At 39.1% G+C, this 12825-nt stretch overlaps 1 protein-coding gene across 2 annotated transcripts; it reads left to right on the top strand.

The window, feature by feature from the left end:
* Positions 1-357: 357 nt before the first annotated feature.
* Positions 358-8569, top strand: LOC110779073 (uncharacterized). 2 transcript variants are annotated; one of them, XM_056826950.1, is made up of 6 exons: positions 359-643; positions 837-3030; positions 4618-5202; positions 5722-5891; positions 7123-7663; positions 7767-8569. In XM_056826950.1, exons 2-6 carry the CDS (start codon positions 1026-1028, stop codon positions 7805-7807), a joined length of 3342 nt encoding a protein of 1113 aa, XP_056682928.1. In that variant the 5' UTR covers positions 359-643; positions 837-1025; the 3' UTR covers positions 7808-8569. The 2 variants fall into 2 exon arrangements, with proteins under 2 accessions (XP_021839293.1, XP_056682928.1); XM_021983601.2 differs by having other exon boundaries at positions 358-3030.
* The last annotated feature ends 4256 nt before the right edge of the window (positions 8570-12825 follow it).

Genomic DNA, 12825 nt, shown 5'->3' with positions numbered 1-12825 from the left:
ATTATTAATTATTGATTATTAATTATTAATTATTAATTATTAATTATTAATTATTAATTATTAATTATTAATTATTAATTATTAATTATTAATTATTAATTATTAATTATTAATAGTGAAAAGCCAAAAGCCAACTCCAAAAAGCTAGTGTTACTAGCTTTTCATTTTTGGCGGAAAAGCTGGCTTTTCAGCAAGCTAAAAACCTAGTTACCAAACATATTTTTTGGCTGTTTGACCAGATTAAAAAGCCAACAGCCAAAAGCAAACCAAAAAGCCAGCAAAAAGCCATTTGCCAAACAAGGCCTTTATAGATTTTGTACGATAACGTGTTTCTAGTGATAAAAATGTTACGTACCTCGGGAAACACAAATCGAGGCGGCGACTCCTCGTTGTCTTTTACGGAGTATCACCAAATGCAAATACTGTGTTATTCCACTCCTCCCGTGCTCTGCCTTAACCTTCCCATTTTGCCAAAATTTCTTCAGCTTCTAGCTTCTTCCTCAACTTCCTTGCCATTTCTGGCTAAATTTTCTCTCTCTTAGGGTTTAATTTTCTGCAGAACTTCATCACAGCTTTCATCAACAACGACAATGGAGGAGCAAGCATCCACTGCTACTACCGCCATTAACGCCGCCGAAGCCAGGTTAGTGATGAAAAAACTCGCCGATTTTTTTGATAATTCGTACTCCAGCGCCATTCCTTCTCTCTCCAAACGCTGGAGTACATTGCAGAGTTCCTTCTCCATGGTAGAAGCTTCCATTGCGAGCCGGGAGAAGGAACTCGTGTCAAAGGAGAGAGAAATTACAGATGTTGTTGATAGAGTTAAGAGGTTGCAGGAGACAGTGGATTTGCGGGAGAAAGAGGTGGAGAAGAGAGAGAATAGTATAAAACAGAGTTACGAGGTGATTGAGTTGAAGAAGAGGCAGGTTTTAGAGAATAGGAAAGCGTTGGAGGGATTAAGGGAGAAGTTTGGCAAAGTCACGGCGAAGGAGAAGGAGATTGAGGAGCGGTACAGAGTGTTGGAGATGAAAGAGGAGCAATTTGCGGCTCGTTGCAATGTGGATGAAGTGTTTCAGTTGAAGGAGAAGGCGAATTTGAAGGAGAGGCGAATTCAAGAGCGGATTAAGGAGTTGGAAGTGAAGGAGAGAAAGGTGGATGAGGGGTTTGTGGCTTGTCGGAAGCAATTGGAGTTGAAGAAGGATGAATTGATTGAGAAGCGGCGAGAGCTGGTGTTACTAGAAAAGAAGTTGAATAAGCAATGTGGTGAATTGCAGTTGAAAGCTGGGGAATTGTTGGAGGAGCGTAAGGTGTTGGAGTTGAAGGGGAAGGAATTGGCGGAGAGGTGTAAAAAGGTGGACTTAATGAAGCAAGATGTTGAGGAAATGAATGACAGGTATGGAGCTGTTGAATTGAAAGAAAATGAATTGAGTGAAGGTCTCCGGTTGTTGGAATCAAAAGAGAAAGAGTTGAATGTGCGTCGAGAAAAGCTGGAGTCGACAGAGAAAGATGTTGATGAATGTTTCATGGCAGTGACCTTGAAAGAAAAGGAATTGAATGAAAGTGTCCGAGCATTGGAGTTGAAAGAAAAAGAAACAAATGAGATGCATAAAGAGCTTGATTTTAGAAAGAAGGCAGTAGAACTAAAAGAAAAGGAAATGAATGACAGGTTTGCAGAATTGGAGCTGCAAGAAAAACTAATCACTGAGAGTCGACAAGGGTTACAGTTGATAGAGAAGGAAGTCGATGAACGTTTCCGAGCAGTAGAATTGAAAGAAAAGGAAATTAGTGAAGGTCTTCAAGTGCTGGAATTGAAAGGGAAGCAAATGGATAAGAGCCGTAAAGGCTTGGAGTTGGTAGAGCAGGAACTGGATGAGCGGTTTCGAGCTTTAGAATTGAAAGAAAAGGAAATAGGTGAAGGTATCCAAGCTCTGGAGCTGAGTAAGAGGCAACTGAATGCGCAATGTAAAAGCCTGGAAGTAAAAGAGAAAGAGATCAATAAGTATTTCACGGTAGTGAAACTGGGAGAGAATCAAATGAAGGACAGTGTTGAAGCTCTAGACCTGAAAGTGCAGCAGTTAGAGGACTGTTGCAAGGGAATTGAGCTGAAACATCGCCGAGCAGCGGAATTGAGAGAAACACAACTGAATGAAGGTCTTGATGCTCTAGAAATAAAAGCGAAGGAATTAGAAGAGTGTTGTAAATTGATGAAGCTGAAGGAGAAGGAATTGAAAGAGTATTCTCAAAAGGTGGATACTAAAGAGAAGGAGATGAATAGGCGTCACAAAGCATTGGATTTGAGAGCACAAGAAATTGATGTGTGTCGCAAAACTCAGGAATCCAAAGAAAAGCAGATTAATGAGCAGTGCCAGGCTTTGGGGTTGAAAGAGAAGCACATTGATAAGCGTCATCGAAATTTGGAGTTGAAGGAGAAGCAAATTGATGAGCGTACCCAAAGTTTGGAGTTAAAAGAGAAGCACATTGTGGAGATTTACCAAAGTTTGGAGTTGAAGAAAAAACAGATCAGTGAACATTGTAGGGAGATTGAGCTGAAAGAGAAGCAACTGAATGAGGGACTCCAAGCTCTTGAACCGAAAGAGAAGCACATGGATAAACGTTGCCAGAATTTGGAGTTAAAGGAAATACAGGCCAGTGAGCAATGTAAGGAGGTTGAGCTAAAAGACAAGCAATTGAATGAAGCCCTTCAAGCTCTTGAATCGATAGAGAAACAAATAGCTGAGAAATACAGAGACATAGAGCTGAAAAAGATGGAAATCAGCAATCGTTGTGAAGAGATGGAGATGAAAGAGAAGCAGATAAGAAGGCGCCACATAGTATTGGATTTGAGAGAACAGCAAATCAATGAATCTTGCCAACAATGCCGAATGCAGAAATCTGAAGACAAACAAACCAGTAAGAGTTCTACATCTGCGGAGATAAAAGAGAAGCAAATGAGTCAGAGTAGGGAAGGGGTAGAGTTCAAAGAGAAGAAATCAAGTGGCACTAGTAATGAACTGGCTGAAGCAAAGAATGGTGAGCTTCTATGTTAACCTTTACTTTTAATATGCTTCCAGTATTTTTGTTTTCCCCTAGTAGTCTAGTACATATGGTATGTACTCAGTATGAGATGGTTGATCAGCTTATTTGTATGGCTGCATTGTGCATAAATGGTAGATGTTCTCTGCTAAAAAAGTGGGTTATTTCACTACGACACTACTAAAACATTGACTTTTAAGGATGATGATAGTCCTTTGACTCCTTTCTTAATAGAATATTTCTTTGGTGCTCTACTGGCCTCAGTAGTTAGCCGAGGAGAGGGCAGGAGGCTTAGGGAGTACTTTCTGGAGATCTTTGTACAGCATATAAGCTAAATGGTCTATGGTTTTCTTTTGTTTCATCCTTTGATGTGTATCTTATAATTTGGAAGTTCTGTTTGTGGTGGTTTTCTCAGATGCAAGTATGTAACCAAGTTCAACCAGCCAAACATTCTAAGGATCCTAGTCTGTAGCACTACGTGCAATTTGATTTGTCATGCATCTGCATATAATTTTAAATTTGTAAGCTGTGTCCATGCATAAATGTTAACTTTAGTGAAGTGGTCAATGAAATTTACAAGTTACAAAAAGGGGGCACGGGTTGGAAGTACCCTGTTTTGATGTATGGCCTTTAGTGAAAATTGTTTAGTTCATGTATGGCCTATGGACAATGTTACTGTGCTCTCTATCTTGTTGCTGTCTGCAATATATGTATCTGTATATTACTAGATGAGTGAAACAGCTGAACAGGTAAGACTAGATTTCATTAATTCGTTCAGAGCATGTCGCGTTTATACTTATCATGCTTACATGGCTTTGTTATTATATGACAGAAAGAAATTCAGTAGCAGCGTCACATAGTGTTGATGGCTAAAGAGTTAGAACGTTTTGATCGAGTTCTACTCAAGATGCTGAGATTAAGATTGAATGCGGAAGTAAACTGATTTGTAACAGAATTGAAACACATTAAATTTGAAAGCATTGAACATGCCATATTCCTGGGAGATTGATTTGTCAGTGATAACATAGTCAATCCGTCTAGCTAGTTAAGCTGATGTTGACATTCTGCTCATGTTTACAGATAAAGCATGCAAACTCCTCACCCCCCTCAACATATGTAAAAGGAAGAACAAATTATAATACATCATTGATATTCTAATGACTCCAAGTCTGTTCAAAGATTTTTTGTTCATCATACTGTACTACTGAGTCTCTTTAAACCAGCAAAGGGCCTATATTTTCTTTTGATTTCCAATGTATACTAGAATCTCGATCTTAATTTATCATGCATAGCTCATCGGTAATGCTTTTGTAACAGAGAAGATTTCTGAGAAGACCCGTTGCTTCATGTTACCAGGTCATTAGTTACAGTTCTGAGCGTTTTGCTGTGATTTACTTAAAATAGGGTAACTAATACCACGTCCTTGGATATATTGGAATTGAAGATAATATTTCTCTCTTTTGCTCATGCTGTTTTCCTTATATAATTGGTGCATAATATTATGTCTTAGCTGTAGAATGTGGTACTTGTCATATAATCTCACACTTTTTAATGCTTTTTGTTGATTCCTGTTTACTTCCTTAGGGGACTCAACTTGTGCTGAAGTTGAAACTAAAGAGACAGGGATTTTCTTAGTAACAAGTGAAGTTGTTTCATCCTCCATTACGTTGGCTGATGACATACAGTTGCTGTGCAAAAATATGGATACCAAAGGTGTAAGGTCATATCTAATTCAGCATGTGAAGGAGTATGATATCTTGGAGGATAAGATTTTAGATTCTCTTCGGTTAGCATCAGATCCTGCAAAGCTTGTTTTAGACGTGCTTCGAAGTTTTTATGAGTTGGAAGAAGTTCCTGTTAAAGATTTTATCGCTGGCTGCATATTTTTGTTAGTACAGTTAATGAAACTAAGGGCTGATATTTCCTCTCGTGTGAAAGATGAAGCCAGAGAATTTGCTGACATTTGGAAGTTAATGCTGAAGCAGGATAATGTTCCTCTGGAGAATTTTGGGTTCTTGCAGTTTTTAGCCTCATACAAGCTAGCAGAGTCCTACCATGCTGATGATCTTCTTTCACTTTTTGTAACCATCTTTGATGAAAGGGAGGTTTATCAGCCTGAGAAAAATCCACAGTTGTGCGATGCATTGGGACTGACTAGGAAGATTCCAGGTACTTGAAACTCTTTTATCCTATGAGTATCTGAATTCACCCAAGTTTACTTGAAGGATAAACATCTTTCTTCCACACTCTTCTCCTCCCCCCCACCCCCAGGCCTCCTCCCTAATACGGTATAGACTATAGAGTTAATTATAACAAGTTCTAATGTCCGAGGTCAACTTTGTTCTCTTGTATGCAGGTTCATCATCTTTCTTTCTTTCTTTCTTTCTTTCTTTCTTTCTACCAAACAAAAAGCTGAAGGGAACATGCGCAGAATACTTATAGTTCTAGGATGTTCAGCTCTCTATCATCTATGATTCCCCGTTATTTGTCTTCATCAGTGTGTTAGATATGAGCTGTCCCTTCTGTCGTGCGCTATTCCTAGATGACTAATTTTTTCGGTTGCCCTGGAATCAAGTATATTGATAATCAATGGCAAGTGTCTTGTAGACATGTCCCAGCAGGTTATCTCATTGTGACTTTGTCTTTGATTATCTGACTGAAGATTATATTCTTTTGTTTATTGTACAGATCTTGTCCAATCTCTGAAGTTGAGAGATAAACAGCTGCAAGCAGTCAGGTATATATGTGCACTTAATATGGAAGATGCTTTCCCAGTTGTTTCACTATTGAGAACCCATTTGGCGAATATCCAGAAGCAAGTTGAGGAGATAATCGAGAAAGGCAGCATAACAGCTCAGGTTATCATTAAAAAATACGAAGCAATCTTTTAGCTTTTTTAGTTTCGTTTTCTGCAATTTTGTGTGCTTCCATTGACTGCTCTGATGAAAGGATTGGGTAACTGGCAAGGCAAAGCGCCAATATTTCGTGCATGAATGCTGCAAGCAATTGGTGACGTCTGCCATTCCATCTTACAGATGTCTTAGTTTTCAGCTATTTTTTTGATAAATATATTAGGGGCTTAGGGTTCATCTGCTACTCAATATAGTTGAATTATAAAACAGAAAAAAGGAAAAGGGGGAGGCAGAGATATGAGATGATTGATGAACTAAGGCTTGTGGACACCAGCGGAGGGAGCTTGAGCTTGAGCTTGAGCTAGAAAAAGAATAAAAATTCTTCTAAAGGAAGTGAAAAATTGATTGAGCTAGCAATAATATATAGTTACAAAAAGTAATTTTATTTATTGGAAATGAAGCCCGAACGCTGAAATATATTTTGTGATACACGGCTGCAGTACTTCTGTGCTTCTGTACTTGTGTGTATGTTGTTTGGAGATGGAACTGCACAAGACATGACACATTTCTGCAGTAACTATTCGCTGGCTGTGTGCCCTGAGTGTTTTTCTTTGTTGAATCTAGCAGGTCGTTGTATAGTATCTTTTGTGATCTAGTTTTTTAGACATACTTTTGGGTGTGTTACCTCGAGCCATTTTATTCTTTCACACATTTTCCCATACAATTTGTACAGAGTACCATTTCTGCGACAAATGACTATAGGTTGTGTCTTCCTTCTGCAAATCACTCTGTTCCTCTCCTTATTTAGCCATAAGCTTTTGTTTTAGTAATATTTTATTTTTATTTTTGCTAAACTCTTCCTTGTTCACTCACTCTCTGACAGCCGTGACGGGACTTTGAAGCATATCCTGGATTACATGGCCTTTCTACTCTCTAATTAAATGCACTATTAGTTTGACCATCTCTCCAGATATAGTCACTCTCTTTACTTAAAATTTCCAAGTCTTGAGATTCAGTAAGGAAGGGCTTGCCTATCTGATGTCTGGTGACTTGCGTGGAAAAGTAGAATGATCATCCGTCTCACATGGACATTTACACAATCCATGCAAAACTTCAAACACCATAACTTGTACCTCCAGTTGAATTATTAATCCAGTTTCCTTAATTTCTTCTGTTTGGTCTAATATTTCCAAGTTCTCTTTGATTGATTTTGTGAATGCTTTGGACTCTCTTGCAGGATGATGCTTCTAATATGGAATTAGCTGCCCTGAAAGAAGTTGTGAAATGTATTTCCTACTTCAAGCTTGAGTTCCGTTATTCTCCTGTTTACCTTAAAAAGCGCATCAAGGAGTTGGAAAAGGAGAGAAAAGAAAGAAAGAGCAGTGCACATTCGTTTGCAATAAAGAAGTGTTCAGACTTGGAAAAGACAGGAACAGAGGAGATGGCAGAAACAAGTAATAGTCCAGATCTGTCCTTTGACAACCATTCTGAGAAGAAACGCCCTGCAAAACCTGTAAAGTGTCCAAAACAAGAAAAGCGTCCTAGGGCAGTTGCTCATCATGAGTTATCTCCTCATTGTGATAGCTTTTTAAGACCTCCTGCCCACTTTTGGCCAAATGGATATCCTGTTTGGCAACAACAACAACGCCCGCCTGTTATTTGGCCTATGCATAGCTATGTTTATGGTGCCATTGCCGGTGTTCCATATAATACAAGAACAGGTGGGTTCGGAGTTGCTGGAATTTACCCTGTTGGTGCTTCTACTTCGGTTTACAACGGTAAGGCAATCTTCTTTTTCATATCTCTCAGTCTCTCACCCGTGCTTTTGCTTCTCAGTGCTACATCTCTTTTCATTTCATTGGTTTTCTATTTATTTCACAGGTGGGAGTCATGCTCAGAGGGCAGCACGCGGGTGGCCATGATATTCCATTATAGTACATGCAAATTTTAACAGGAGATAGGTTATGTATATGAATCATTTGAGCGTAGAAGCCTGATCTTGCTAATACTCAGCCAACTAGTTACACTTGCAAAAGTGGCGATGTTTAAAGTACTTCGAATGAGTAGGTGTTCCCGGTCAACCGTGTGAAGAGACCCGATCTGTGTGAACTTTAGATAAGGTAGCACCAGTTAAATGGAAATGTGAATATCTAGTTAATGCGTAGCTAGCTAACAGTTGAAGTTTCAGATGTTTGGAAACTAGAATTTCATTTAAAATTTTGAATTTGACCCAATTACATGAAATTTGGAATTGGATTTCAGCCATATCAAAAAATAAGGCTTACCTTAAGAATTTGAAATCCAATATTTTTTCTTTTCCCTACTCATAACCTTTCTTCATCTTCCATTCTTCACTTTCTGTCTTCCTAACTTCCTTTGATGAACAACACAGAACTTGATCGACTCTCTTAACCTCCATCAATTCTCTCCCTTACACTAATTCTTATCTCTCCACTATCACCCTCGTTCTCGCAACTTCTTCGTGGCCTCGTTGTCGCGGCCTTGCCATTACATTGTCGACGCCAACCATTTAGTTTTCAAAGTTCATTATTCTAAGAGTATTGAACATCATTATTTAACTTGATTGTTTATTTGATTAAAATTTTTATATACTAGGGTTGTGTGTATTGTTGTAACTTTCATAATCAGTTTGATGTTATATATAATTTCTTGGATTATTATGATGTAATATTCTTTCTAAAAGTAAGATAGTTATTTTACTTGCCAGACATCCATATTAAAGTTTGAAAATCTGGATTTCAAAATTCTCATATTTTTCAAACCAAAATTTGAAATGGAACTCCAAGTTTTCAATTCCAAAAATTGAAATACATTATTTGAAATGAATTCCATGTTTCAAAACCGACTAAAATGGTTTTTGATAAATTGGGGAATTAACCTTATTTCAGTTATTTGTCTTTTCTCTTTTCACGTAAGTAGTTTTATTTAATGTACTCATGCATATTTTGTAGAGCTGGAAAACGTGTCGGGTCGTGCTCATATCGAGTAATGGGTTAGAAAAACATCAACACTAACCAGACCCGTTTAATAAAACTGTCGTGTTTTGCTGGCCAGTTTAAATAATCACGTGGAAATTTTTACAACACTTTTTTTTTGTGTCTGGTTCGTGTCGGGTTATTATTCCAGTGTTAGATTTTCCATCTTTTATCTCTCTTTTAATGCAAGTGACATTATATTACCAATGGAAGTTAATTTATCTCGTTCCCATGTTCTATGTTTGTCGGAGTTAGAAGAGCCTGGAATTTTGGAATCCCGGTATCCAACGTTATTTTGATCCTGGTGTTTGGAGTTATTTTGATCCCTTTATTCTTAGGGCATGCTTGGATTATGAGTAATGTATTAAAGGGGTAATAAAAGTCAAACTAAGGTGATTGAAGGTGATGATGAGGGGATGAAGTGGTGGCAAAGGGAACAAGCTAGTGTTGGCAAGAAGAAAATAAAAGGAAAGGGGGAACAAATACCCTCATCATGGGGGTAATAGTTACCCACCATCCCACTAGGGTGATTATTACCCTCATTTGGGGGTAATAACTTCCCCCTTTCTCCCTTCCCCTCACAACACCACCACTACTACAACTTCTCATCACAATACCACCACACCACCCTCCTTGCAACCACCTCAATTCACCTTAATTGTCCTTTTATTATGGTGGTTTGACTTTTATTACCCCATAATCCATTACACCCAATCCAAGCGTGCCCTTAGGGTTGTCAATTGAAGGAAATAATGCCCTTGGTCCAAGTATGCATTCTATGTTAAGTCTAATAAATGCGGTTCAGTATTAATTAACAAGTTAATAATTTAGTGAGATCAAGTTAGCTGAATGCCTAGCTAGAGGCCGCTTCAGTTCAAGTGGAATTAATGATATTAATCCACAGCTTACTCTTGACTGAACCCGTAGGGTCACACAAATAGTACGTAAACGAATCAAGTATTTAATGGCATTAAATACTCCATCTATGGATATTCGAAATCGACGGATCTTGGTTTCAGTGGGAGCTGAGATCGTCACAGGCAAGAAATGAATACTCCAGAAACGATGATATTGCCGGAAACGGAAATATGGATCGTATCGGAAATATAAATATTATCCAAGTCGTAGATGTTGCCGGAAACGGAAACATGGTACGTATCGGAAAATATTATCGGAAATGGAAATATTGCCGGAATCGGAAATATTGCCGGAAACGGAAATATTGTCAGAATCGGAAATATTATCGGAATCGGAAAATAATTCCGGAAACGGAAATATTAAATATTTGTTCGAAACAGAAATTGATTCCGGGTACGGAAATGTTAAATATTGTTCGTATCGGAAATGAATTCCGGAACCGGGAATTTAATCGGAAGCGTATCGTACGAATAAGCATCGGACGAGGCCTGCCGGACGAGGGCCCAGCACGAAGCCAGGCCATCGCCCAGCAAGCCACACGCATCCAACAACACGCCAATGCCTCGACCAGGCCCAGCGCAAGGCCAGTCCCAGCCAAGGCTGGCGCGCGCGCACAAATGGGCTGCGGGCAGTGGGCCTGTGCGCCGTGCGCACAGCGTGGGCCGCAAGGCTTGCGCATGGGCGTGCGATGCTCGTGCGGTGCGTGTGTACGTGCTATACGAATCCTAAAGCTATCGGAATTCGTGCATAGATTAAATCCTAATCCTAAAAGATTAAATTAATTATTTAGAGTTCTAATAGGATTCTAATTAATTAATTAGTATTCTAACAGGATTCGAAATCCTTTCCAAGGTTCTATAAATATATGCCTAGGGTCATAAATTTATACAACATAAGTTTTCAAGTATTCAAAGCTAGGATTTTTAAGCACAAAAATCAGCCATAACTCTTGCCCATTTAGCCGAAAATAAGTAGCACCTTAAGGGCGATTCTAGTTGGTCAATCTTAAGGCGGATCCGGACGTGCTGTGGACTATCTACGGAGGGACGACACTTGGAGTCCTAAAGACTTGTTCTTGTTCGGTTCGGGCGCAGCTAGGGAAGGCACGCAACAAAGAGTATGCATCTAAACTATGCTAAATGATTATGTGTAAATAATATGTTATCCTGGCTTTATGGTTTTTCCGCATGATTTATGAATTGTCATATGTATCATAACCTAACAGTGGTATCACGAGCCTCTTATTATTTTCATAATCTAAATTGCATGAACATGGTTAAATATTACAAATTTGCAAGAATTAAAAGGGGTGATTAATTTTCGTAATTGTTAAGCCCTGCCTTGTGTCGTGGGCTGTGTGCGATGGGCGAATGGGCGAGGGCGAGGGCAAGGCACGAGCAGTCGCGTGTGGGCAGCAAGCGAGCTGCGCCACAGCGCGCAGTGCCTCGCGCAAGCGTGCGGAGCCTCGCGCGCAGCGAGCGCAAGCTCGCGTGCCACGAGTGCTGCGCCAAGCATCGATCGCTCGCGCGCAGCGAGCGCTGTTGTGCGTGCGACGAGCGCTGCGCCCAGCGATGGCGTGCGAGTGCTTGTTGTGCGTGCGACGAGCGCTGCGCCCAGCGATGGCGTGCAAGCGCTTGTTGCGCGTGCGACGAGCGCTGCGCCCAGCGATGGCGTGCAAGTGCGTGTTGCGACGTGCGACGAGTGCTGCGCCCAGCGATGGGCTGCGGCAGCATGCTCGTGCGTCGAACGCTGGCGCGCGCAGCGAGCACCAGCTCGTGTGATGCCTTGCGATGGTGAGCAGCAGCGATGCGACGCAGCGCATGGGCTGCGCGCACATGGCCAGCGATGGCTGTGTGCGTGTGGCCCATGGGCGTGCGATGCGTGGGATTGTTGCGTTGCGATTAGATCGTTTTGAAATTTTAATTTGAAATTTTCAGTTTACGTAATTTTAATTAATTTTAAAATTAATAATTTAAATTAATTTCTTGGATTTTAATTTTGAATATTGTAATTATAATAAATTTTATTTATTCTAATTATTTTACTAAAATTAAAATCATGAATTAATTTAAATACGACTGAAATTAAATTAAATTTATGGATTCAATTATAAATTTATATGAGCTTTAAATTTTAATTAAATTTGTATGTTTCCGGTTAGACTAGAAATACATTTTTATGTTTAAAATTAGTAAAGCATATGAATTTATTGGTTTAAGTGGGAGCCCCTTTTAGTCATATACTCTTGATTAGGTCTACAAATCCTTAAGGTTAAAACAACTTGATTAGAATTAATAAGGACTGAATAATTCGTAGATTATTGGTGCCCTTGATTAATTGCTGCAAATGTTTACGTGATGCATAATGTGTTTTACTAACCAGCTATGTGGGCCATTCATGATAATGAATGGGTGAATGGTATATATTGTATATGTACTGTTTTGCAGGTTATGAAGTGACTAGTATGGCCCAAATAGGATAGAAAATATGGTCAGCGTACCATTAATTTGAATGTAATTGGTCTAAAGTACCAAAGTTGTTTTTCAATTCAAATATGGTCTGCGTACCATCAAATAGTTGTAATTAGTTTTAATTATAGCTTATCCTATTTGAAGAAAATGGTGCCTCCCACGGAGATTTTCAAGACGGACTTTGAAGTTAAAGCTTCAAGATGAAGTCGGGCCATACTAGATCACATTTATCTTATGCATGTTTTAAGTTATTTATTGCTTTTAAATATGTCTTAAAATGCATGAGATCAAAATCTTGATTATGTTGCATGATTAAGGATTTTAGTTCACTTAAAATCTAACCAACATAGTAAGAGCCTTAAGTTCCAAACTTAAAAATTGAGTTAAAAGGTGCCATGCCAAAATATACACTTGCTTGGATATCCTTTACATCAATCTAGTAATAGTTTTCGCTGAGCGAGGTGTTACTTATTGGTCCTAAAGGGGCAAGGTACACAAATAATTGTGAGTACATGTTAGTTTTGGTGAAACTCAACGATATAAGTAAGGAGTCCT

Source organism: Spinacia oleracea, chromosome 4, assembly GCF_020520425.1.
Source record: "Spinacia oleracea cultivar Varoflay chromosome 4, BTI_SOV_V1, whole genome shotgun sequence".
Taxonomy (NCBI): domain Eukaryota; kingdom Viridiplantae; phylum Streptophyta; class Magnoliopsida; order Caryophyllales; family Amaranthaceae; genus Spinacia; species Spinacia oleracea.
This window is presented reverse-complemented; position numbering and strand designations above follow the sequence as displayed.

Coding starts and splice junctions, on each gene's coding strand:
- LOC110779073 (XM_021983601.2), top strand. CDS start 591: ATGGAGGAGCAAGCATCCACTGCTACTACCGCCATTAACGCCGCCGAA. Junction 3,031..4,617: donor ACTGGCTGAAGCAAAGAATG/GTGAGCTTCTAT, acceptor TTACTTCCTTAG/GGGACTCAACTTGTGCTGAA. Junction 5,892..7,122: donor AAGGCAGCATAACAGCTCAG/GTTATCATTAAA, acceptor ACTCTCTTGCAG/GATGATGCTTCTAATATGGA.